We start from the raw sequence: 26,359 nt of genomic DNA, 5'->3' as shown, positions 1-26,359 counted from the left end.
AAGCTATGTGAGTGTCTCACTGCCTCTGTTTCATCTTGGTGTGAGGACAGCCGATCTCCACCACTGCCTATGGATCTCCTCAAAATGCCAATTGTTCAGAGACAGGAGTAGACAGTAGAGATGGGTGTCCTCTGGAAATGATTACATGGTTGTAATCTTTTGTACCTGCAAGGCATGACATTCCAAGTCAATTAGAATATGGTTGCTATGTCTGGTACGAAAGTTATACAGATGTCCAGTGGGCACAAATACTACTAGGATTGCCAGAGAGCATCACAGTAACCTGCAGCCATGTATCTATGAACAGTGTAAATCCACATTCTGTTGTAAGGTGCAGTCCTGCTACCTTAACATTTTTATGCTCTCTGCATCTACACATCTACAAGAGGAGCTATATGGAATGCATGGGAAACCACCCATTAGGAATAAATTTTAGCTTGAACCAGTATCCTGACCCAGTTCAGTAAGCAGCTACCAGAGCTCTTAGAATCATAGAATCATAGAATTGCTCAGGCTAGAAAAGATCTTAAAGATCATTAAGTCCAACCACAACCTAACCATAATACCCTAACTCTAACAACCATCTGCTAAACTGTGTCCTTGAGCACTACATCCAAACAGTTTTTAAACACTTTCAGGGATGGTGACTCAACCACCTCCCTGGGTAGCTTATTCCAGTGCTTAGCAACCCTTTCTGTAAAGAAGCTTTTCCTGACATCCAACCTAAACTTAACCTGGTGCAACTTGAGGCCATCTTGTGCTGGTATAACAGAGATGGAAACTCAAGGGGAGAAATTTGGTGCCAGATGCGTGAAGAATATTCCATGAGTCTTGTGGCAGCCATTCCAAATTATCTTAGTTCAAATAGTGCGAGAAGCTAGACAAATAATGTAATTGGGTGAGAATTCTCTGCCCCAGAAAAACAGGCCAAAGAAAGAAAGAGTATAATGAAGTATAATAAATGTTCATATTACTTTTCAGTTATGAAAAGTGATGTTGAGAGGCAAACTGAGCTGAGGGTAAATCGCTGCAAGTAAACTTCATAGGCTGCCCTCTCTGTTCAGCTGAAGCACATAACTGAAAGAGCCATTTGGCTTTGGTAGAGTCAAATAGGCTCCATGTGGCACTGAGCAGAAGTAGCCATCAACCAAGACCAATAAACACCCATTCATCAGTGCTCTGAGATGTTCCCATCAGAGAGGGCAAACCTGCTGTATTTGTGCCTTTGATTCATCATCTGGGAATCAGATTCCTTGGCCAGCTGCCATTTCACTGTCTGCCAGAGTAAGGACAACTTCTTCCCCAGGCCATGAAGGAGCCGTGTGCTGCAGAAATGCTGCTTCCACGTGGGCACCTTTAGGGTTCCCTTAACAACCTGTAACGCAGCCTCTTGGTGTGTTTTTATTTTCTTTCTTTTTTTTACTTCTCTGCCAGCAGAGTTTCCTTTTCTGTTGTAAAGTACTGGTGTTGATATAAATTTGGTTACCTTGGATTACCTAAACTAAAGAGCCTCTTCAGTGGTGCACAAAGAGGGATGCAGTAGAAGTTGTAAGACGCATTGCTAAGCTCCCATAGGGTCACACTACAAGGATATGTGGCAAAAGATGCAGTAATTCAGAGTAAGGAATTTACAACCTCAGCACAACTTCCAGCTTTAATATTGCTTTCAACTGAATTGAAAATAAATCTCCAGTGACAGCACACTGTGTAATTAAGACAGCTTGATCTTCTGTCAGTCAATCTTTATTCCCTTAAAAATGTTCAAGTCAGTTTGGAAAAAAACAAAACAAAACAAAAAAAAACCCACAAAGAAAAAAGGAAAAAAAAATACAAAAACAAAACATAACCACCGGCTATAAAAAAATAACCACTATGAAGATTTAAACTTAAAAAAATATAAGAAGTATTACTTAACTCAGTTATTAAATTGTCATAGTTGACGTACCAAGTCAAAAATGCTAAGTAGGAATTTGAGTGTTTAGTATGTTTCTTTCTTTCCCTTGGTAATAAAGAACTTTGTATATGGCTTTCTGTTTGTTAAAAATACAACACATGAGTGACGTCTTCAATATTTCAGCTGTAGTGTCATGTGCCATTTTAAATGAAAAGAAAAAGAACAACATAGGGGAAGGATGTTGGAAGAGAAGGCCAGGATCAAATAACATATACCAAAGAGAAACTGAGGCAGCTGAAAGAAGAAGTAAAGTAAGTATTTTATATGTAGGGCAACTATGACAGAGAGAGAATAAGAAAAGAGGATGGAAGCAAGTATGACTGAAAACACACAGGAAGATCTGCTTCTTTTTTGCTCCACTATTGTAGCTGTGTTCCTCAACAATTCAATCTTGCAATACAAGAGAAGGAAAAGAGAAGTGTAATGTGCTTTACATAATGTGTAGTTTACCACTCATGATCATCAGTCTCAGTTAAGTTGAAGAATACAACAAGATCTTAAGAGGGATTTCAAATCTGATGGCAACAATTTAAACAGTTTTGTTTTGTTTTTGGTCCAAAGACATTGATATGATTTGTTATAAAGTGATATGTTTTGTTTTGTTTTGTTTTGTTTTGTTTTGTTTTTTAAAGAAATTAATTGAACTGACTGCTTCCATAAGCTGGTGCAAGTAGAACTAGACTGTTAGAAATAATCAGTGGATATATCAGAGGGAATTGAGAAGTCATGGGATCACTGCTCTCCTATTCCATTTCTGCTGCCTTAATTTCATATGCTCAGTAGTCATGTGAGGAAATCAGACCATTCCTAGCATCCCATAGATGCCCTGTTTGCCTCAGGAATGGGAGGGGAGGAAGAGATCATTTTTCTGTCTTTCCTTTGAATTACTAGAGACTTTCTCAGCTGGAAACAGGGTGTCAAAAAAATCCATTAGTAAGTCATTACATTCTCAGATGATCAGCCAGTGTATCTCAATCATGCTCACAGTGAGATATAAATCAGTCACCAGGGATGGAGTCATCACGAAATTTTTCCTTCAAGACTGGTAGGCAGAAGCATCCTGACACTCATAAGCAAGGGAATGACCTGGCTTCTTGGATCAGTTTACATAAAAACTTCCCAACTCATGCAGGGCATTTGTCTTGATTTTTTTTTTTTATTTTTTTTTTCCCCTTGATTTTCCTTCAGCCATTTCAGACATCATGATTTGCCTTTTTGTCTCACACAGATTTTATGTTTGCTTAAGCATGTTTTAAAAACTTTTTGTGACCCAGAGTGTCACAGAAGTGTCAGTAGGGGCATGTGGAGTTCAAGTTTTATACATGCACTGAAGCAAGTATCTATAGCATTCTTGTTGATAACTTCAGATTTTGTTGACTGAAAGTCCATAGTTGTCTTTTCCAAATTCATTTTCCTGAAATAAAGTTCCCTAATATCTTTTTTTTTTTTTTTTTTTTTTCTTTTTCTCTTCTGGGTAGTCTGACAGAAATTTCTTTCTGATAAGCTTAAGCATTTTAACATTTTTCACCCCCCAAATTTAAGAGCGAGTTCCTAATTTGTCCCTAGTTTTCATTATGCTCAAGGTGTGAATTAGTGACTCAAGTACAAGACTTGAGTAGCAGTCTCATCAGAGAGGAATTGCTTCAGTTGAGATTCCTCTTTCTGGACTTTAATAGCGCTGCTTTGGCCAACTATGCCTTTTATTTCACAGCAACTGTTTATTTTTCGGTTGGAGTACACCCTTTGATAGCTTCAATCTCTGCCTCTGGTTGCACCATGTATAATTGTGACTTCCTCATCCCAGCAACCCAAATTGGTTTGCAGTGGAGACCCGTTTCCTTTATTGCCAGTCCACAAATTGATTTCTGCTGAAAATCTCTTCCTAAACCAAGTATCATGTGCATGTTATTTAAATAAATGGGGATACCACATTTGATTTTTTTGTTATGGAAGACCTCAGTGAATCAGTTGTTAACCCAGTGAATTTGGCATGTGCTTGTGTTCAAAATTCTTGACTAAATTGCCACATAGCACAAAAATTAAAGGCTTCTTAGAAATCTTATGCACTGATGCTATCTCTGTGCAGCTGTTCTGGCAACTCTGTGCCACATACAAATGGAGTCCTGAGTCCTACACACCTGATCAACACTTCACAGAATATGCCATATCCAACTCAATTTAGGGCTTCGCTTAGGAAAATTTCAAGGCTTGTTTCTACTGTCATCAAATCAGAGAGATTTCACTAGTTCCTCCCTTTACAGAGATATATATGTATTAACTGGACAATGACTCAGAGGTCATCAGCAAAGGAGCATTGTGGAAATCTATTCTTGACAAAAAGTAGCACCAGGAAATGACTTTGCTGTAGGAAATGATACCTAATGTCTGAACTTCAGCCCTAGGTGTAGGTGGCATGAACTTGAGTTATCTGACTTTCTCATTTGGGGTGGTCCTTGCAGATCAATTTTATATATTTTTTAAAACTTTTTAAGATTCTTCATTCACCAATGTGTGTTACTCCTGAAAGGACATTCCTATCAAAATGTTCTTTCCATTAAAAATGATTACCATGGTGGAGCACGATGGTAAGCTCTGGCCTCTTATGCTACCCTGACATAGCATGCCTGCAGTGGTTTTCCTTCCTTCTGTGGTAAAGGCTGCCACTGAACTATTGCCTCCAAAAATCCTTAAATCCAGGTTTGTCTGATTGAAGCTTCTTACTGAGAGAAAAAATTAGACTTGATTGTAAGGTTTCCTGCTTGTTATTACCCTTGCTACTAAGCTCTGAAAATGACTCTGTATTTGGATTGTAGGATAAACTATTTGGATTAGATTGTTTTGTGAAGTAGCATCTAGTCCATGGGTCTCCAGCCTTTTGACTTGCTTGGGCTGCACTGCATAAAGAACTGTCTTGGCCTGCATATAAAATATATAATATAGTTGTAAGTATATAAGTATCAAAACTTATTTTTTCTGTATTTTTAATTAAAACATAAAAAAGAGGGCAACAAAAACATGACGCTAGTGGGATATTTGATCCTGAGTTTGTGAAATGTGTCAATATCCTCTTTGATGGAAGTACTTACAGTTCTTGGCGAACTCTGAGGGAGCTCTTCAGATATTTCTGATGAGATTTTATTCCTCCTGTGCTTTATCCTGAAAACAGTTGTTCACAAAAGTGCATACTTTAAATATACTTCTCTTTACTTTGTGAATGTACATACTTTAAATTCACTTCATTGGAACAGGTTGCACAAGGAGGTTGTGGATGCCCCATCCCTGGAGGCATTCAAGGCCAGGCTGGATGTGGCTCTGGGCAGCCTGGTCTGGTGGTTGGTGACCCTGCACATAGCAGGGGGGTTGAAACTACATAATTCTTGTGGTACTTTTCAACCCAGGCCATTCTATGATTCTATGATCTTATGAAATAACACAAGCTCAAGTTGAAAAATTAAATAAGAATACTTGCATGTTTGTTTAATAACAAAAATTGTGTCTTGGTGGGCACAAACACTTGCAGTTTGAAGGTTGAAATATTATTAGTGGCAATCATTTTGTTTTACTCACCAAGTGAAACACATGCATGTAACATGTAATAGGTGTGGATTTTCATTCAGCCAAATGTGTGCACTGGGCAAGAGATGGAGCTTGCACTGCACCGTGCTCTCCCCTCCACACTCCTCCACTCTTGCCTAGACAGAATACAATGGAACCAAAGGTCCTCCAAAAATGATGAATTTGACTTCATGGTTGCATGGGCAAACCCCCTCCAGCCTCAATAAAAACTTATTTAAAGGAAAAGCCTGTAAAGACCATTATTACTCTGTAGTCAGAGATATTTAGAAATGCTTATAATAGTAAGATTGGCCCACTCTATTTTATTTAGAAAGACTATGATATGATTTTATGGAATAAATTTTTAAAGTTACAGCTTAACTTCCACTGTAGACTCACAGAAATAAAGGATGGCAAGAGATACACAAGAGATTATCTGATCAAGTCCTCTACACTGAGACAGGACCATGTATGTTTACATCAGCCTCAACAGACACAGCTGTTTAACACCTCTGATTTTAAGGAAATTGTGTGGTCTAAAAAATGGAGAGAATGCTCTGTTATTTATCAGAAATTACAGCAGACATCTATAAATTACTGCTTTGGCTAATACATTCATATTTCTGTGGTCATTTTTCACTTCTTCATCTCACCTTTAGTAACAAACCTGCATTAAATCCCAGCTCAATAACGTCAACAGAAAAATTCCCATGGGCTTCAACAGAACCAGGTTTTCTCTCTGTTTTACTTCTTGATTTACTTTAGTGGCCACGGAAATCTTTGGCTGACAGATTCATTTAGAAACAGTAAGACACCTAGACTGTAAGTCTTTCTTTAGCCTCACTTTGATATGAGTGTGTGCTTTGGGAGTATATTTAGACAATTTTTATATTTCAGTATAAATCCTAAGATTAAAAAAAATCACTACTAAACCAATATTTACCAACTGTTCTTTTAATGGATTTGGGTTGAAGTATTAAGATTGATGGGAAAAATAAAGGTCAGGTTTCTTACTGAGCTTTGGTGACATAGGTACAGCTGGCTCTACCTTGGGCAATGGAAAGTATTAGATAATCTCTCCAAGTCAGTCTGTCAGTCCTATGATTCTTTGATTTAACTAGTCTGCTTTTAACTTCAATCAAAGATAGACTTGTGGCTAAGAACAATCAGAAAATAAGAACATGTCACAGGAAAAAAAATAAATGTGATTCACTTGTTTAAATTCGCAGGCTAATAGAAGCAAATAACCGGACTTATTTAAGTTCATTCTGAACATGTTTTCAGTTCCCAAACCAGACGCTGAGTGCAGCCTTAAGAAGCTCTCTTTGAAGTAAACTTCACGCTGGGGCTCTTTCACCATGTAATGAGGAGGAGGCATGGTGGGGCTACAAACAAAAAAGGGCCAATGTGATTGTGACCTGAAAATGGGTTTTCAATCTTTCAGAATTGCCTGGGCTTAGTAAAGGAGACATCTTCCTCAAGTTGCTCTCTGGCTGCCATTCTTTCAAATATTCTCTGAAGAATTCAGGTATCTAAACGATTTGAAAGGAGACAGGGTTCTGGGGGCTTTGTTGTTGTTTTTAGTAAGTCTTTAAGGCTCTTGGGCTTAAAGAAGAATTTGAAAAAGCTACTTAAAACTTGTGATTTCGATGTGATCTGGCTCTAATTGGCTCTTTTCATTTTAAACACTGATCCAGCTCCTCAATGGTGAATAGGACTGACTGCAGTAACATTAGGGCCTGATAGATCTGCCCTCAGACACTCCTTCAAGGACAGCCCCTCTTTTGTTTTACTTGACCTCATGATTATCTAGTTTGGAAGCACACAAAGGGTAACATTAAAAAAGAGAAAGAGAGTAAAAAAGTCCTGGTAATAAATGAAACACCCATTTTTTCAATTTGGTTTAAAACAGTGATGGAAAAGAAACCAATAGCACAACCTCAAGTTTAACAATTAAATAAGAATACTTGTATGTTTGTGTAATAACAAAAATCATGTGTCTTCATGGGCACACAAAAAAACCAAACAACAACAACAATAACAAAAAACCCAACAACCCAGTTTTTGCGCTCTGGATGGGTACAAATTCAATCCAAAGAAAGAATTATACAGCTCTTCCAAAGAGGGAAGCAAGTGACAGAGCAGATAAAGGACGAAGCTAAAGCTGGTTGTCTCACAATGGTGAAAAGCCTAATTGGGTTCTGCTATGGAGCTTTTGAACCCTAAATCTTCATTATACAATTCTAAATATTGCACTAACTGTTGCATATAAAAAACTCACTGAATGTAGGTGATACTTGGTAATATTTGTCCAGGATCTCCTAAATTTTCCCAAATGAGAAGTTTCGAGTGTTCATTCATTGTAAGTGCATAGCCACCTACTGCAGCTTGCAGAGTTTGGGGATCTTTTGGTGGACATGTGGAAGAGATGACAGACTATTTTCTTGTTTCTGCAACATTTCTTTTAGTTCCTTTGAGTATTGTGTTATTTGCCTTGAACATTCATCCAATAAAGACTCAGTGGTCTCAGTGTTGTGCCAGAGGAGGATCAGGTTGGATGTTAGGAAGAAATGATTCTCCAAAAGAGTGGTTCAGCACTGGCACAGGCTGTCCAGGGAAGTGGAGGTGCTCAAGAAATGTGCAGATGTGGCACTGATTGGTTACTGGGCAAGTAAGGTAGCTGGTTGGACTTGATGATCTTGGGGGTCTTTTCCAACCTTAGTGATTCTATGATTCTACATGACTTGCTTCCAAGTCTAGAAGACGTGAACAAAATTCATGACCAATTACGAAGGTGCACAGGGGAGCTCAAATCAATTCAGTCCCATACTGCAGTGGAAAATATGCCTCTGAAAATGAAATAAAAACAAACAAACAACAACAACAACAAACAAGTGCAGAGAAGCTTTAGGATTTGTTAGGCTTTATTTCTCAGGCTGCAACAGCCCTTTTTTTTCTCTTCACTCAACCTGACACTTTGACCAGAGAAAACTCCTTATACACCCCCCAATATTGATGTAGAAGCAAAAAGGTGAGGTTGGCACAAATGCAAGAGGAGGTGGAGAAGAAGCCTTCTTCCCTTCTTCCCATCACCAGCACTGATACAGCCCCTGAGAGATACAGCCCCACGTATGCCCTGCCTGAGAAAGCCATGGAAGGGCAGGAACAGCAGAGTTTTAAGGAAGAGACAAAGTTTGTAGAGAGATGTCATCCAAATCCAAAATCTCACATTCAAGGATACTTCAAATGTTTTTTACTTTTCTCCCACTCCTGTTAACAAAATATCTCAGAGTTACTGACAAAATGCTATACTTACAAATTCTGTTATTATGTGTATAGTTTTGACATTGTGTTGCTTTTCAATCTGCTCCCAGACCACCTGCATGCACTGCTCTCTGACAAGAGATTTCCCCAGCTTTTTGTTTTTTCACATTTCCACGGTCCTAGAAGGCAAGTTCTTCACCGTGTGTGATTAATGGACTCATCAGGTCAGTGTCTTCTGCTGCTCGCTTTTCATTAAGTCTCGTTAAAAATTAAAGGAGTTGTTTGGGAGAAACAAACTCTTACGACGTCCCTTGCTTGTGAGTTCACCCACCAAAGACACAGCATCGCTTCCCGGCAAAACAGACCCAAATTCATACAGACTTTGCTCAAGGCTTCTTTGTTTGGGAAGAAGAAAGTAAAACAATAAATAGTCCTCCTGATCTACTCCCAAGGGAATCCCCCTAAGTTTAAGCGCATTTTAATCTCTTGAGCCGGCAGCTTTATTAGTAAGCGTTTCCCGGTCTTCGGGGAAATCTAATTTCACGAACAGATCAGAGCCTCTTCAGACTCGTCGTGCAGTTGCCATCCACCGGAGGACAAACGGGGAGGAGGAAGTTTGTCAGAGGAGACCTTCTCCGAGCCCAAGAGTGATTACCAGAGGTGTCTCCACCGGCTGCCACCCACCTAAAGTCGATAGTACTCGGATGAGCACGCCGGTACGCACTATATAAGAGAAGCGCATGGCCTTGGCGGGCGCATCGCCCCTCTGCGGGCGCAGCACCGAGCGCCCCGCTCCGCGCCCGGCGGAGCCTCTGTGGGGACAGCGGCTCTCAGCCGACGGCAGCAGACGGCTCCTCGCAGCCAGCTCGGCGAGGTTTTTCTGCTCTTGAAGGTAAGCTGCTGCCTCTAAAGAGGGGGCCTTTGGCCGTGCTCTGCTGGAAAGCCCGGCGGTCCTCCCTTGTCCCCGGGCTCTGCTCTTCCCTAGCGCTGTCTGCGCCCCAGCGGCTAAGGGACAGATGGAGAGCCCGGAGCCGTCGGAGGGAGCCGGTTCGGGCTCTTGTTAACTTTTTCGCCCGAGAGGATTTGCCGGCAATGCTAACCGTGAGGCTGTTGGTAAATAACTGATTTTCTCTCCCTCCTCCTTAATCCTAACTGTTTGCTATAATTAGAATAGCTTACTTAGGGGTATTACGCTCCGCTTCCGAAGCCTCAGCCTCTTGTAACTGCTTTTGGCCTTTACACTCCGATTTGCAGCACTTTCCGATGTAACTCCCCAGGAACTCGCCACCGTCCAGGCGACCTCCCGTACGCTCCCGTCGCTGCTGAGCCGGCGGCTGCCTCCGCCACGGGACCGCCGGGGGGCAAAGAGAACCGAGCGAATGGCTCGCACCGCGCTACTTGCGGCGGGGCTAATAACCTTCCCCTAATCCGCCTCTAGAACGCGGCGGGGCCGTCCTGTGGCCGCACGTCGGAGCTGCGCTCCCCGCTCCTGCCGGCTCCCCGCGGGGCCGCCCCTGCCCCGGCGTGCGGGGGTCGGGCGGGCGCGGCATGGGGGGCGGGCGGGCGGGGTGCGGCCCGGGCCCAGAGTTGACCGCCTTCGCTCTCTGCCTCCTCCCAGCGCCGCAGAGATGCGAGGGGCGAAGAAGCGCCAGGCGCTGCCCGCCATCGTGCTCCTGCTGTTGGCCTCGGCCCCGCTACCGCCCGGCGCCGAGGGCAGGGACGTCCCCGCCGCGGGAACCGAGCGGGGAAAGCTCCTCGACCTCCTCCTGCAAGCCCTGGACGACGACGGCCGCCCGCTGCCGCCCCGCCCGCCGCGGCGGGACCGGCTGATCTCCCGGCGCTACAGCGGCGGCGCCCCGCCGCCCGACCCCCGCCCCGTCGCCGCTGCTGCCCCTCGGCCACCCCCGGCTGCTGCCGCCGCCCCGCCGCCTCCCCGGCTCTTCGCCTCCGCCCGTGCTGGAGGTAAGAGCCCGTCGCGGTCAGTCCCGCCGCCGCCGCGTACCCGTGCGGGACCGGCACCGCGGGGGTTGGGGGGAGTGGGAGAGTGTGCGATCGCCTGACCTCACGGGAGCTGCGCCATGGGGATCTCGGTGCCGAGGGAGAGAGGGAGGGAGGGGGCACTCGGGATTCAGCCTTCAGCTGCCGCTGACTCCCGGTCTCCTCTGAGCGCGCCTCCCAACTTCCCCGTGCTGCAGAGCTGCCAGCTCCCAGGGAGCCCCGTTCCAAAGTTAGAAGCGCACCTCTGTTTTGAACAGAGGAAAAATGATCTGAGAGGCAAATCTCCCGGCTTACTCCTAAAGACTTTCTCTGGCGTGATGCCTTTCTCTAGCCTTGTTCGGATGGATTCAGTCTGTGCACGGGAGCGGGTTCTGTCCTCCCGGAGGATGCTCTGTAGGGCGGAGACCTCACTCCTGGCCGTGACAAGTGGGGACAGTCCGAGCTCGGCTGCCCGGTGCTGGTCACAGACGGTGCTTGGCCAGCAGGTCCCATATCCCATATCGGCTTTTTATGCAAAGCCACACAAACCATTTCTGAGCTCCTGACTTGTGTGGATTAGGATGGTGCAGCTCGGAAGGACTGAAACAACGGTTGTGTCGTGGCTGTAGCCCACTCCTATTTTTCTCTTGACGCCTGCAAGAGACCCTACCGGAGGGAAACCGGGGTGTGGGAAAGCATGGGAGCGTGGCTTCTTAGCGATTTGCCTCCCTGGAGAGCACCCTTGTGGCTGAAACTGCTAGATTGCTCTTCTATGACCAGTGGTTCATTTTAATGGAAATTAAGCATCTCACTTCAGAAAACACTGACTGTGTGTGAAAAGTCCGAACATCAGCAGGTGAGTTTGTGATTGGTAGGACAGACACTCCCGCAGTGTGGTCATTGCACTGTCTGAAAAAGGCACCGACTGGTCCAGTAGTACCAGATTGGAGCATCCCCACAAAATTCCTGATCTCCTTCCTTTTTCAGAGGCAGCCCAAACCAGTTTGCCACAGATCTGTATGCTAACTGAAAAGATGTTGAAGGTTTTCAATGTGACTGGTCATGAGTGATTACTTACTGAGGCTTAATTCTTTATGTGCCTCAGGCAAACCTTCAGTGTACACTTTTCAAGGAAAAAAAATATGCAAGAAGGCTTTTTTCAAGGCACAATGTGAGGTGCCTTGCATATGCTTTCCTTTCAAGAGAATGAAAGAAGTATAAACTTGAGAGCAGTGATTGCTGGTACCAGGTGGCTTGGGGAAAAAATCCATTATGGACAATGGTATCCCCATTTGAGATGTTTATTCCTGACTGTATAGTTGTACCAAGCCATAAGATATTTATGCAGCTTCAAAGAGGAATTTTCTTGAATTCATCATATGTAATATATACATAATGAAGTTTGTTTTCTATTAATCACTGGTTTTAGTAAATACACTGTATGCTACAGGGGTGGAATTTTAGAACATCCTTGAAGTGAGAGGTTCCCCACTTATTCTTGGCACAGGTGCAGCATCCTGTGGCCAGCCACCAAGCTAGCTTTCTGCAGCCCAGAAAGGTCAGATCTAGGGTTTAAAAAATGATCACGTTTTGATATTTCTTCCTTCTGTTTTGAATGACAAATGGCCAAGATAGAAATTAGCACCTGTTGTAATGGTTATGTGTTTGTTTTTGGAGCAGAAAACAGTGAAAAGGCTATACTTACAAGTCTTCAGCAGCTGTAACTCCTGTCACCAGCACAGGAGCAGTGGATTTCTGCTCTGGCTGGAGGGACCTGAGGGTCAGATTCTCAGAACTGCTTATGTTCCCACCACTCAGGAGAGGTGTTACATTCAGCTGCTTGCTGAGCCAAGCATTTAACATCAGTTATATGTTTGGATTAGCTCCACTTGTTTCAGAAGATGAAACCCAAGTGTCTGATATAAAAGAGAACTGAGTAGCTCAACTGCTTCTTGCATTTGAAACACAAAGCATCAAGCACAGTCAGGCATATGGAATGAAAAGTATTCCTGTTTTTGTGTATTTTCCTGTTTTCTGAGGATGCTGGATGCCAGGAGGGTTTAATGTGCTTTCCCTCCTGTTCTTCCCTGGGGGCTGGCTCCAGCTTTAGCCTAACTCCACCATACTCTAATTCAGCTCATTGATCTGCACCTTCACACCCCTGTCTTCTTGTATTTTTATTCTTGGGACTTAGCTATTTGTGTAGTGAGGAGAGCTGGCCTGGTGTTCTGCTGGGTGAATCTCAGGAGGAGCATGATGAAAGTGGCAGAAGCAGAGGACGGGGGATGAAGTATTGAGAAGGGATGGAACATCATCCTCCTTGCTGTGATGGCTCAGGCCATAACAGAAAAGCACAACATCATGAGATTTCTTCAGTGAGTCTAGAGACAGAAAGGTGAGACACTGTCAGACATCCTACAGATATCTATCAGTTCTATTAGAAAAGATGTAAAGCAAGGCACGTTGGTCTGCGATGCTTGATCTGAAAGTGGCTTGTGGCTTTGGCATTGAGCTAAGTCATGGAAATAATCACCACACTGCTTTATGGGGGTTTGTTAGGGGTCCTCTAACTAGGCAGAATGGGCAGCCATCGAAATATGTTTGGCTGAAATAGCAGCACTGAAATGGGATGGACACTCAAACCTGCAGTGAGCTGTTGTGGGTTCCTGCCTGGAAATGACTCTTCAGGTCCTTTTCCCCTTAGGCATCAGAGATGCATCTTGTGCACTTTTTATTCATATGAAGATTTGCATCATGTATCTTATAGGGCCAGGAAAGGCACCCACACTTGCAATAAAGGCACTAGTTTTCCCATCACTTCATCTGTCTTAACATCTACATTCAGAAGAAATAATGTATTCCAACTATCCCAAAAGCAATCTTCAACTTCTGCTAGGATTTCTAGCAGGATTTCACTGAAAATACAAGTTGTTCCTCTTAGTTATTATAGCTAGTGGGGTTGGATTTTCTGTCACAACATACTTTACCTGATTTCTGTGAAGTCTCTATTCTTGAGATGTTTTTTTCTTATTTTCTGATTATTTTTTTCTTCTTTTTTTCTCTTCTCATGAAGATCCCATATATATTTTTTCACGAAGAGAAGATTCAACATCAAGTTATTTTGGAATATTGTGTCAGGGAACTAGAATAGTTCACCATTTTCCTGAGATTATCTTTGTTACCTTCATCCAAACACTTTCTGCAGAACCTACATAGCTTCCATATACTTAGATTTAAAGATGACTTGGGAAAAAATAAATCTGCTTTAACTATTCCTTTCCTTGCATATTCCCCATGCCAATGGAGAAATGAACTTCTAGACTTACAAGGGGAAGGGTACTGAAATTTGTCTTTGTGCTGAGAGACCAGCAAGGCGTTTTAAAACATTTTGATGAGTTACTTTTTAAGCACGAAGGAATGAAGATGAATACTGTTTTCAGTTTACCAGAATGTTCAAATTAGCCTCCTGAGCATATCTACTTCAGATTCTGAATAACATATTGGAACGAAAATTTGGCCCTCAAACTGTTTAAACTCTGTGGTTAAACTTAAGAGTTCAGCTTTGTGCCAAAATTTCTTACACATCAGCAAAAGAAAACTGCACATTGTGCCATGACACGATGCTGATTTAACCATTATTCATTACAAGTTATATTTGAAAGATATGTTTGATATTTTAGTTTTCAGTTGAATCAAAACCACTTTTTGCTCACTTAAAAAATCTCGTGATAGAGCGGAGACAGTTACAGTTGGAAGTCTCCAATTCTGCAAGACCTGCTGTGCCTAAGACTAAACTACTTCAGTGAGTGTAATTGCAGGTCTGGATTAAAAAAAGGATGCCACAGAAGAATGTAAACCTTGTCCTTAGGAAATGAAAATGTATGGCATGGAATAACACAGGTCTCTCTGTAATGCTTTTATCTTCTCCAAGTATTCTTATTAATTTTTAAAAGAAAGTGTATTATGTTAATAGAAATAGCTGATCCTTCAGAAGGGATACAGAAAAATGAGAGTTAATAAAAATGACATTTTCCAAAATTATGATATTATGATTACCAAAATGTAATTATATAGAATCACACAAGGTTGGAAAGGACTTGCAAGATCATCTAGTTCATCCATCCTCCCTTAATCATACCGTATATACATATATTTTTTTTCCGTTATAGTACTCATTCTCTTTGGTGGATGTGCTTTTCTGAAAGTGAACAAGGCAGATATATCTTGCTTTCAAAGGCTTAATATAACCAGTATTCCAAATGGTTATGGAGTTCACTTTTCTTTACTGTAACTGGGATGGGCATGATGTGTGAATAAATCATAACTGCATATGTGAGATCTAGTAGTTAGGGGAAAATATATTCTCATAGAATTAGCAAACTGAATGGATTATTGGGTGTAATTCCTCTCAGCAGAACATCTATGGATGCCCAGTAAGTTGTGTGCTGGGAGCAATTTAGATGTCATATGTTGCCCAGGCAAGTGGATACTGAGGCAAGGTAAAGAGGGGATGTGAGTTTTTCTCAATATCATGTTTCTGTAATCTGAGCAATTCCAATGAGTTTGGTAGAACTATCCCACTGATAATCACTGTCTCGGATGATAAAAAAGTTAGTTATATCCACAAAAATGCAATTAGGTTAGATTTTTTTTCCCCACGGTCTTTCATGAACAAGTCAAGAATGACTTTACATTAACTATACTGATAACATTTCAATCTCAGCCATAGGTGTGGGTTGTTAGAGTTAGGGTAGTATGGTTAGGTCACAGTTGAACTTGATGATCTTTAATGTCTTTTCCAACCTGAGCTATTCTATGACTCTATGTTTCTCAAATTTTCCATGATAAATTCTCCTAATCAATTTGATATTCGCCACTTTTTAACTCATGACATAATGTTTCCTGTCATAAAGGTTCAGTTCTACACTCCAAAGTTTTATTTCTGACAAGTGCAAATTTGTAACGTGCTTTTTCATCATTTTCACTATTTAAAATGGAATGACCCGGGACTTTTGCTCAGGACAGCTGTTACTTACCACAGTGATTGCTTCCACAATGTGTTACTTCTGTGTTAGTTCTCTGAACTGTAAGAGGTTAATAATCTTAGTGCATCTAGTCTACTTCCAGCTTTTGTAGTTTCTTAAGCCATCCCAAATGCTGCAGAATATATATACTCCTTCAACCTGCCATTGAGGGGCCTGCATCTGTCATTACATCCAGATCCTTCTTGGATACGATTTCTTTATTACTTGTTTGTCTGTTGCTACATTAGTTGTCTTATCTGCTTGGGTTCCTAGATGCATTGTGCAGTATGCCTTGTAACAGTGATGCTGTGATTTTGGCAAGCATGTTTACCAAACAGTGGAGATAGGCCTCTGAACGGAACTGATCTGAAATCTAGGATAAGCCAGAGGTCTTCATTACCATGGTAGGCGATGTTGAGCCTGTGGACCAACCCTGGTAGCTAATGAGTGAGCAATAACAAAACTATATTTGCTATTGTAGTGTAATTACTATACACTTTGGACTTAAAAGTAGGGGGGGTCCATCAGAACAGTCCTTAAAATAAAATATTTATATTAATTTTCAGGGGGCTCTGTTCTTATTTCCGTTGTGCGTAATGCAAACCAAAGGTCTCAGTGCATGGGCATATGATGTGCTGGCATATGGGGGGGGAGAAACCTTATGGAATTACAGTAGACAGGGTATCCAGTGTTTTACATGGCAGTATACGACAACAAGGGAAAAGAGATGAACTCAGCATATGCAGAAGTTTTTGGTTTTTTTTGCTCAGCTGTTATACCCAAAAATCCAACAATGACTTTCTTTTTCATTAGGATTAGAATTTTGGATTTGAAAAGAAATACCCTGTATTTATCGTGACAAGAGACGTAATTGCTAATATCAGAGATATTTTACTAATATGTTCAGTTCTAGCCCCAGAAAGATGACCAATCTTCACCAAATTACACCAGATTTGAACTTGAAGTACATCAGGGTTCCTCCAATGTGCAGGGCAGTGAGCAACAAATAAAGCAAGTTTCACTTCAAAGTAGATCCAAGTGCACAAATGCCTGTAATCCAGGAACTATGGCATGTATTTTGAATTAGTCTACTTTGGCGCTGTGCCTATGAACAAACTAAAGATTTGAATTTATTTATTTATTTTTTTCTTTCTTGTAGATACGAAGTTCTGATTATCATAAAAAAATTAAAAACAACAGCAGGTCTTGGTGTTTTACTAGTATGTTATTTCAGGTGTTAATTTACTGAAGGCTCTGAGAAGTATAAGAATGGTAGTACAGAAGTGTATAAAGGTTTGCAGGACATTTATTGCGTAGTAGTTAAATTTTTGGCCTTGAAAATACACTTCCTCAATTCTGAAGATTATTTTAATTTTTAAATATGTGTGTAAACATGGAGAGAGCTTTTTAAAAGTTGAGAAGAGCAAACTTATTAAATTTATGTACTTCCATATGTACAGGCACGTCATGTGTACACTTTCTATGTAGGACAGTAGCCACTGGAAAGCTGCAGAAAGAAAAGGGAGGCTGATTCCATTTCTAATATGTATTGTCACTGTTTTGAGATCATTCTTGAAGATGATCTCTCTGAGTGACCAGAAAGTACTTAAGGAGGTAAGAGAGAGTGTCTCCTCATCGTCTGCGCTACACCAGCTGTCTAGAGAATTAAAATTTTCAGTGATACTTAGTAATTTTCATGGTAATTTAAAAGAAAATACCTAAAAGGTTTGTGAAATTTGTTTTTTAAACACAATGTATTAGTGCACTTTAATGTCCATAATATATGCCTTCCCTTTTGGTAAAAACATTCTGTAAAGAAGAATAACATTTTTTTCATTAATTCAGCACTTATATTTGGTTTTGAAGATAGAGGAGAATATTAAAGCAGTCTGTTAGAAAAGATGTAACAGTTTGGAATGTATGCAGACATTAAAAGTGTTAAACAGAACTAGATTTTTTTTTTATTTGGTAGAAACCAAGTTTTCTGGGACAACTGTTCTGTTGTTGAAGATTCAGCAGTTAGCATGCATTCCTTGCCCATCAGACCACAAGTGAATCTTAACTGTTGAGGAGAACAAGTTGAACTTGAATCTCAGAAATGAGAAGAAATCAGAAGACGCAAAAATGGAAAGCATTTTGCTGGTAAAAGAGCAGCTAATCTCTGTTAGCTTCAACTGATGGTTAGGCATTTCTGTTCAGTTTAAGGATGCATACTTCATTTTGTCACTTGTGAATTAGAGGTTACTATTTCAGTGGAAGTTCTACAGGCTATTTGTGTTTTGGGGCGTTTTAATGTTGGTCAAATGGAAAGCAGTTGGTCTAGTCAGAGGATTGATTGAATATTGATTACATTTGAGGGTGCGATTCTTTCTCTCTAGGCTATAAACAATATTTAACACATGAAGGATCCAAGCATTTCATTGATTAGTGGACATTTTTATATTATCCTATATTTTATTATGTCTACTGGGCAAAAAATCCTCAATTACTCCACTGTCTTTACTCAAGAGTGACTAAAAATGGGTTTGTTTAATACCAACTTTAGCACCAGTGGAACATACAATTTGGAGTTACAAATTATGGTTGCTTTATAAACTTAATGCCTTGTTTTTAAAGTACAATTACAGTGGTGGAGTAAAAAAAACAATTACAGGAAGAGCACAACTCTGCACGCAAAAAAAAAAAAAAACTTCTGAATTTTTTATTGTAAGTCTCTTAGATCTTTCAGGATCTCTTAGACTGATCTTTTAGATCAGTTTAAGTTTAGTTAGTTAGATTGCATTTTAGGACGTGCTCTTCCTATGTAGTTCAGAATCTATGGGTTGAAAATAAACATATTTGATTTTGCATCACTATAGCAATTATTGTAATGTCTCTTGCAGATCTTACACAACTTTAGTGGCAACATGAAAAATTTAGTTAAGGCTTTGCTTAAATCATGCTTTCCTTTCTACCTGACTGTTTAATGTATAGATGACAATCAAAACAAAAACCTTACTGGAAATGCGTTAGACACATATATATATATATTTTTTCCATAAACCTTATTGTTTATGATAACAAGATATAAGAAGAAGAAACCTTTGAAATGAATTGTTAGGAAATGTGTGCTCATCAGTATATGTGGCAGCACAAGACTAATAAAAATGCTAAATCCCATTAAATTAACGGATTAAAATATCTGAGAAGATAGCTGTGATGTTACTGCTATAACTACGATAAAGTAGTTACTTCTGCATTGTCTTTTAATGACGTAGCATGTCTAACATGAGATGCTTCTCATTTGCAATTGAAATTTTAATAATTGACAATGTGTGTGTGTGGTTTTTTGTTGTTGTTTTTTTTTTTCTTTCTAATCACATGCAAGACTGTTCTCATCCATGGGGACATACATGAAAGAGAATGAGTAACCTAGGTCTGTTCATCCTGGGGAAAAGAAGACAGAGTGGGGATCTGATAAATGTTGATAAGTATCTAAGGGGGGATGGGAGGCAAATGAGTGAGGCCACACCTTTCTTAGTGGTGCATAGCAATAGGACAAGAAGAAATGGCCTAGAACTTGAAAATAGGAAGTTCCATACTAATGTGCAGAAGAACTTTACAGTAAAGGTGACAGAGCAGTGGTTGTAAAGTCTCCTTCTATGGAGATACTCAAGACTCATCTGGTTGCCTACCCATGTGATCTGTTGTAGAATACCTGCCTTAGCAGAGGAGTTGGACTTGATCATCTCGTGAGGTCCATTCCAAATCCTGCAATTCTGTGCTTCTGTGATTGTAATATTCTACCCATACAAGGAAATAAAGTTTATTCTCTTGTGCTACGCTTAGGAAAGATCTCAGAAACATACATTTTTAAGAATGGTGTTTTAATTTTGCCTCCACTCAGCACTAGCCTCTTCTGTCTCAGCACAGTCACAATAGCTACAGCTTTCTATCTACATGCTGAAACAGTCCTGTGACTGGAGATTGTCACCCAGAACACCTCTTGTGGGCTACTGTAGGCAGCAGTTCATAGTAGTGTTATGAAGCTTAGGTTTGGTATTGCCTCTCACTGCTTCGCGGTCCCCCCACCCCCAGAACTGTAGTCATCTATGTGAGGTTCTAGCAGCTTCTCCCAGAAGAAAACATAGCAAATCATTCTAAACTCAGTGTATCTCATGATCTTGAGCCTATCAAGATGCCAGACGAGTGTCAGACTCAAGTGGAAAGAAGATATGTAGTGATAGCTGTTTTAAAACCCAGAAAGACATAAAACTTCCTCAGTTCCAAGACGTGGAAAGAATTTTCTGTAATTTTGCTTAAGGCTGGTTCTTTCTACCCAGCAAATACTACTGAAATGTATGGCTTGCATATATTTTACACCTGCTTATGTTTCTCCAAGAGAAGACCTTGAATATCAGTGTCTAAGTAGCTCATTGTTCTTGTTGCATTTATATTTAATCCTCAAAATATTTAGATCCCAGTTGTCATTTCTAAGATATATTCTTGCATAGCTATAATAAAGTAAGATGACCTTAGCCTGGGCATGAATGTTCACTGAAAACATCTTTAAGATAGGAGTTCAGAAGAAGTGAGAATCTGTGAGTTGTTAATCTATTATGACATTTCTCAACCTGTTTTAATTCAAACAGAAATAGACATGTTTCTAAAATTAGTATAGGAAATTGAAATAAACTTAAACCTTGCAATTTGCATCGCAATCAACTTGGAGCGTATTCATCTTTCAGAAAGACTAAGGCCTGATTTAGCTCTGGTAAACTCAATCCCATTTCCTTTCACTCCAATAGAGTTTGCCTGTGTTTGTCAGTTCTGAGTTTGGCTTGTATGCAGTTGAGCGCATGTCATCAGCTTTCATTCAGATGATTTAACTAGTTCATGTATTCCTTTTGATGTATTGCAGCTGTTCTTGTGTTTAATTTATGTAAATATTCTAGAGTTTACATTTATTAGCAGCCATGGTAGCTGAAAGAGAATACTTGCATAAAGATTTGCAGTATCGCAAAAAGTGAATTTCCTCTTTATGTTTATCAATATCTAGTCTCTGTATCTCATTCTGAGAGTGACACTGCCTTTAGTCAAGTGCTTTTCAATAACTTTCCAAATATGATTTGGAGTCTCTGGATTCAGCTGTAATATCTGCCTTAATAGTTAAGTGATTTCAAGTAGCTGATAAATGAATAGAAGTTGTTATTTGTTACAGAAAAAAGATCTGTGAATAGTAAAAACATAGCTTTAGTAAATTAATGCCTCAAATAGTTTAGTCAGTCTATATGTCTCATTATTTTTGGTGAATTATCCTTTTATATTTTAATGAAAAATAAGCATTATAACATGTCTTTCCTCTTGGAAAGAGCAAAGTATATATTCACAACACAGTATTCAAAATAAAGAATGTTGCATAATACCATACAGTTTTCCATTTGAATTGCTTGAGGAATAACTTAACCTGTTTATTTGGATCTCTTAGGGAAAAGGAAAAGTTTTCATAAACTCATCAAGTCTGTAATTGTTTTGCGACTTTTCTTTTGCTTCTCAGGATAATTACATGTTTTCCATGTTTACATGTCTGACAGAGGAGAAAAGAAGAAAAATTGTTATTTTGAATTATGCACATGGTGCTTGTATTTGCTTTTGTTGCTATTCAGTGGGCTTGCAATACAAACTATAGTTGCTAAATTTTTCAAAAATAAAACTTGTCAGAATAGATCTAAAACTATATACATTTCAGTTTTGTTTTCTAGTGTGATCACTAATTGTAATAGCAGAAAAGTAATCATGTCCATTAGATTTGGCTTATTTCTTGATCCCACAGTATTTTCAGGTAGAAATAGAGATTTACATACAAGAACAGAAAAGGAAAGCCATGCTCCTTTATGTTCTTTTGCCAAATAAATATAGAGGTCTCCATAGGCAAGGATTAACTAATGGAAACATGCTTTCTGAGCAGCTACTGAAGAATTACTAATAAACATAATTATAGCTGAATTCAAGATATTCAACCTATTAAATATATCCTGTTATAATTTCATTACGGTTAGCTGAGGCCTTACTAGCTGCCGACAATTCAACCTCATTGTTCACGTCTTAATGAATTATTGGAAAGTGGCAGATTAGAAAGCAGTGGATTAGAAGGGACCATGGTATTATGAAAACTGCTCCCTTTGATGTTGTTTAGCTCCCAGGTTGACTCATTTTCTTGGCCAAAAATCTTAGTGTATGAAACTGTATGCCTACTTTTCTGGGCCATTATATGCTAGCTCATGCCTATTAGCCAAATGTTGTAGGTGATTATTTAATGTATCTTGCAAGCATTTAAGGATTGTATATTATAATATTATATAATATTATAATATTATTCTGCCCAGAAATGTAACACAACAGTGTTTTGGCTAAAGTTGATGCTGAGCTTCTGAGGTGTCTTACTGATGATGTACCTTGGACGGATCTTCAATGTGCTCCTTTTGTGGTATTTACGAAGACATACGTTATATACAAAAGCTTCTGGATTACTTAAAATTGAAAATTTATCTTTAATTTGAAAACACAAGTATGCAGGCTAAGTGTATTTTGAACATGGTAACCAGGGTTGTAACCAAACCTTTTACTCTTTCACATAAGAAGATGGCTAAAGTTCAGAGAGTGTAAAGGAGGAGGAAATAACACGAAAGCTGGTTTTGCCAGACAGGTAAAGACTTATTCATGCTGGGAGAATCTCCAGCTGGGAAAATCCACGGTTGTTATAGCCTTTGTGCCAACAGAATAGAAAAAAAGAGTTAGCTCAGAGTGGAGAATCTGGCTCAAAGAACTTAAAATAAATATCAGATGTCAGAGCTGTGACTTAATTGTTTAGCTAAGTAGATCATGTGAATTACACACAGATTGAGGACCTGTTTTTGCTTCTGTTGAAATCAAGGAGAACAGTATCAGGCTATGCTCTCCTTCCAGAGTTTTTCAGCGATCAAAACTGCTACTTGAGAGTACCACCTTTTCTAGAATCATTTTTGTACTGGTCAGAAATCCTAGAGAGCTGTTAGTGTGCAAGTAGTTTGTGTTTTATGACTGTAAACATAAGCTAAGACTTTAAGCAGAATGTATTTCCTTGTCAGCTTTTGGTTTTTATTTTAAATTTGACATGCAGACAGTGGCTTATAAGCCTCTAAATATGGCAAGTGGAATTCCAGATTCTGGCGTCAGTTTCTCATAGAAGCCAATTTAAAAAACATACATTGAGACATATATGTATTTTGCATTTTTAGATTGAAACTCTGACTATGTCAGAATTACACCTGCATCCCAACTTGAAGCATTTCAGCATTTTAAAATTTTCTATTAAGTAGAAAAAAATATATATTTAATGGATGAATGAAAAAATGAATGCTTTCCAGAGTAAAGAATCAGAAGAAAGACAAATGAAAAGTTGAAAGAATCGCTTGATTATGGACTCATCTGATTATCTTACATTCAGGAAGAAGTGAAAGATTTTGGGAGAAGTCTTCACACATGCAGCTGTTTTTGGGAGACATTAACATGCAGCTGTTACCCAGCTAAGAGCCTTCTTATAGCTCTACTGACAGGGAAATCTTGGTTAGACAGGTGACAGACAGAAAATTATCTTGAAAGATCTACAGCCAATTTGCAGGCTGACGTATTTCTGCAAACTGTGGCCAGATGATGAATGAATGTTGGTACAGTGAGTAACTGATGACATTATAAATGGAGTAAAAAGACATTACTTAGTGTCATATTTCTGGACATACTGGAAGATGCTGGTAGAAATATTCTGATTCAGGGGAACCTTTTGGTGCTGATCTCTGCATTCAGGCCTCAGAAGGCATCTGAGGGTGGCAATGAGGAGGGGGCTGGCAAGCACCGCTGTCTCCTGGCCAGCCAACATTCAGAGTCCAAGCTCATGACGATAATAATAACTAAAGTAATATTGTTAGTTCAGTCTTATATTCAGCATGATTTCTCTTTCTGAGTATATTTTCTGGGCACTTAATGAACAATTACTTTCCCTTCACAAATGATAAGTTAACTAAAGGAAAATCAAAGCAAGTGTAGATCAAAGACAGGAGGAACAAAGTACTAGCAGTATTGAAAACCTGTTTACAGCAGGTAAAATTCTACTCCCAATCCCCTCTATGCCTATCTCAGTCCTTTAGATGTGATTAATTACTGCTTCTGCAGCTCGGGTGAGTTAGCTTCTTTCGGCCTCAGGTTATGTCCTTCCCACAACTCAGTGTCCAGGCTCAGAGAAGCCAACTCTCTAGGGATAATCTGTTGCCCTTAAGAGGAGGCTGGCAACTTCTTTCAGGCTGTAAATAGTCACTGCTCTGCTGAGGTAGGAAGGCTTCCCTGGAATTACTGTCCGTGCCGATAGTTGTCTTCATAGCAACGATTGCTGCTAACTATTCCTGTCACTCCCTGCTCTCATTCAACAGCTTGGTGGAGACCAGCCAAAGCGAGGAGACCAAAGGGAGTGCAGTCAAAATGCAATGGATGAGTAGAGCATGGTCAGGGGACAGTGCAGATAGAAGCTGGCTGGATCCTTCCCCGGAATATGAGGTCTTTATCATCTTACCATGGCTGAAAGCTTTTCTACTGCTCAGATTTCTAGAGGAACTTACTGAAACGTACTTTTCCCCCACAGTCTCTGAAGAAGTGATGTAGGTAAGAGTGAAGACAGGAATCCTAGGTAGATGCCCATCTTCTGTGTATCCTGTGTAGGTGCTATAAATTATTTAATATGAAAACCAGATGCTTCCATTCCTGTTTCCACTACTTTTATTCTCTTAGTTCTGGATGTGTGTTCCTTTCTACTGTCACAAGGACTTCCATTTTTGTATGCTACTATGATGTGTATCACAGGGTGAGAAAAACTGAGAAATTGTGAGCAGTTGTGGTGTCTCAAAGATAGTCCTGCAAGTTCAAGTCAGAAAGTTGGATTATAAGAGAAAGAACTTATCTATCCTTCCCAGGTAGCATCATCATAAAATGAAAAGAAGCAAACTTAAGTGAAATATATATATATATTTGCTTTGTTTGCTCATACCATTTTGATTTTGTGAAAGTTTCTGTTGACAGACTGATTTCACCTGAGGCAGAAGAAAGGCAGACAGAAAAGTTTGTCTTAGAGGAGTTTGTATCACCTTCAACTCCTTTTACTTGTATGAAAGAACTTAGGTGTCTGACAGATTGTGCTTGGGAGATCTGTATTGTCAGGTGTGCCATGAAACTAGCTGTAATAGTACAGGAGTGTTGACAAGACCACTGCTTTCACTGTAGCTTGTGAGAGCCAGTAGGGACGTACAAGGGCTATGGGAATAAAGTCCAACCGCAACCTGACCATTCTACCCTAACTCTAATGACCCTTGACTAAATCATGTCCCTGAGCACCACATCCATCATTATTATACGTTTACAAGCTTAGATAGTCTTCATGTAATACTTAGCATTTCATTATGAAAAAGCTCTAAAGGAGTTTTAGCAGAGAGGACTCCTGAAAATGTTCTGCTCTCTTAAACACCATAGGCTATCACCTAATGGTGATGATGTCAGGACATAGATGAGATAGTTAATCTGTTGAATTCAAGCAAGATTCTCACTTAGAAGTACATGACTGATCCTACTGGATTTATTAAATACAGCCATCTGCTACTGCAGGTAACACCTCCTAGACTCTTGTTTATCAGCTTTTCAGAGAACTAGAATGTTCCTACCTAATGCAAGACTCCTCTTGCTTATCAGTTAGCAGTGATAAATAAGTATCTAAATATAACTAAATAAATATCTAAATATCTATAAATATTTATATATAAATATAAATATATATTCCTTGAAGTTCTAAGTCACATTAGCCTTGGTTTATTTTGCATATGATACTATTGATATTATGTTATAAAATATACAGAACCCACCAGACATTTTCAATAATAATAAACCTGAAAAAAAATGTAGGTCCAAAACAGCTTCTATTTTTCTATTTCAATTGCATTAAGGAGATTAAGGAGGTGTTAATCAGTGAGGAAGACTATGCAGCTGTGACTAATAGTTGAATTTACTATTCTTTGAAGAAGGTGTCCTTATTTGTTTATATGAGCTGTGTAAAGAAATCTTTTGTAGAATCCTTTTTTTTTTTTTTCTTTTCTTTCTTTTTTTTTTTTTTTCCCCAGTGCTTAGTATTCATAACACTGTAATTTTGGTAGGACCAAATAGATTCAGTTACTCTCCTACAGACTTCCTGTGAATATTAATTCCCCTGGATTTAAGGGAACTACTGATACAGATAACGCTTACCAGAGTGGGCAAGAAATAGGTGATGTCGCTGAGCAGAGTCTCTGGGATAAGAATGAGTGTCTGACTCTATGTGTGGTGGATTGACACAGGGAAGAGAGGGGGAAAAAGTAGAAATAATGAATAAATGCCTGACTAAGACTTTAGAAGCTGGTGTTTCTTTTTATGCCCACCTTCAGCACATTTATATACTGATTTCATTTAATGTAGTGTTCTTGCCAGCAGTGACTGACATAGCAGACTGGATCAGCCATAATGAAAGCAAGTCCTGTTCAATTTTCACTTTACAGTC

The 26,359-nt window shown here is 39.8% G+C and overlaps 1 protein-coding gene across 1 annotated transcript in view; it reads left to right on the top strand.

The window, feature by feature from the left end:
- Nucleotides 1-10,401: 10,401 nt before the first annotated feature.
- The window catches only part of ALKAL1 (ALK and LTK ligand 1), a 34,177-nt gene continuing 18,219 nt past the window's right edge, over nucleotides 10,402-26,359 (top strand). Inside the window, exon 1 of the mRNA XM_015855580.1 lies at nucleotides 10,402-10,735. Within this exon, the coding sequence (XP_015711066.1) occupies nucleotides 10,402-10,735 (334 nt within the window). The remainder of the gene's footprint in view (nucleotides 10,736-26,359) is intronic.

This window comes from Coturnix japonica, chromosome 2 (assembly GCF_001577835.2).
Source record: "Coturnix japonica isolate 7356 chromosome 2, Coturnix japonica 2.1, whole genome shotgun sequence".
NCBI lineage: Eukaryota > Metazoa > Chordata > Aves > Galliformes > Phasianidae > Coturnix > Coturnix japonica.
This window is presented reverse-complemented; position numbering and strand designations above follow the sequence as displayed.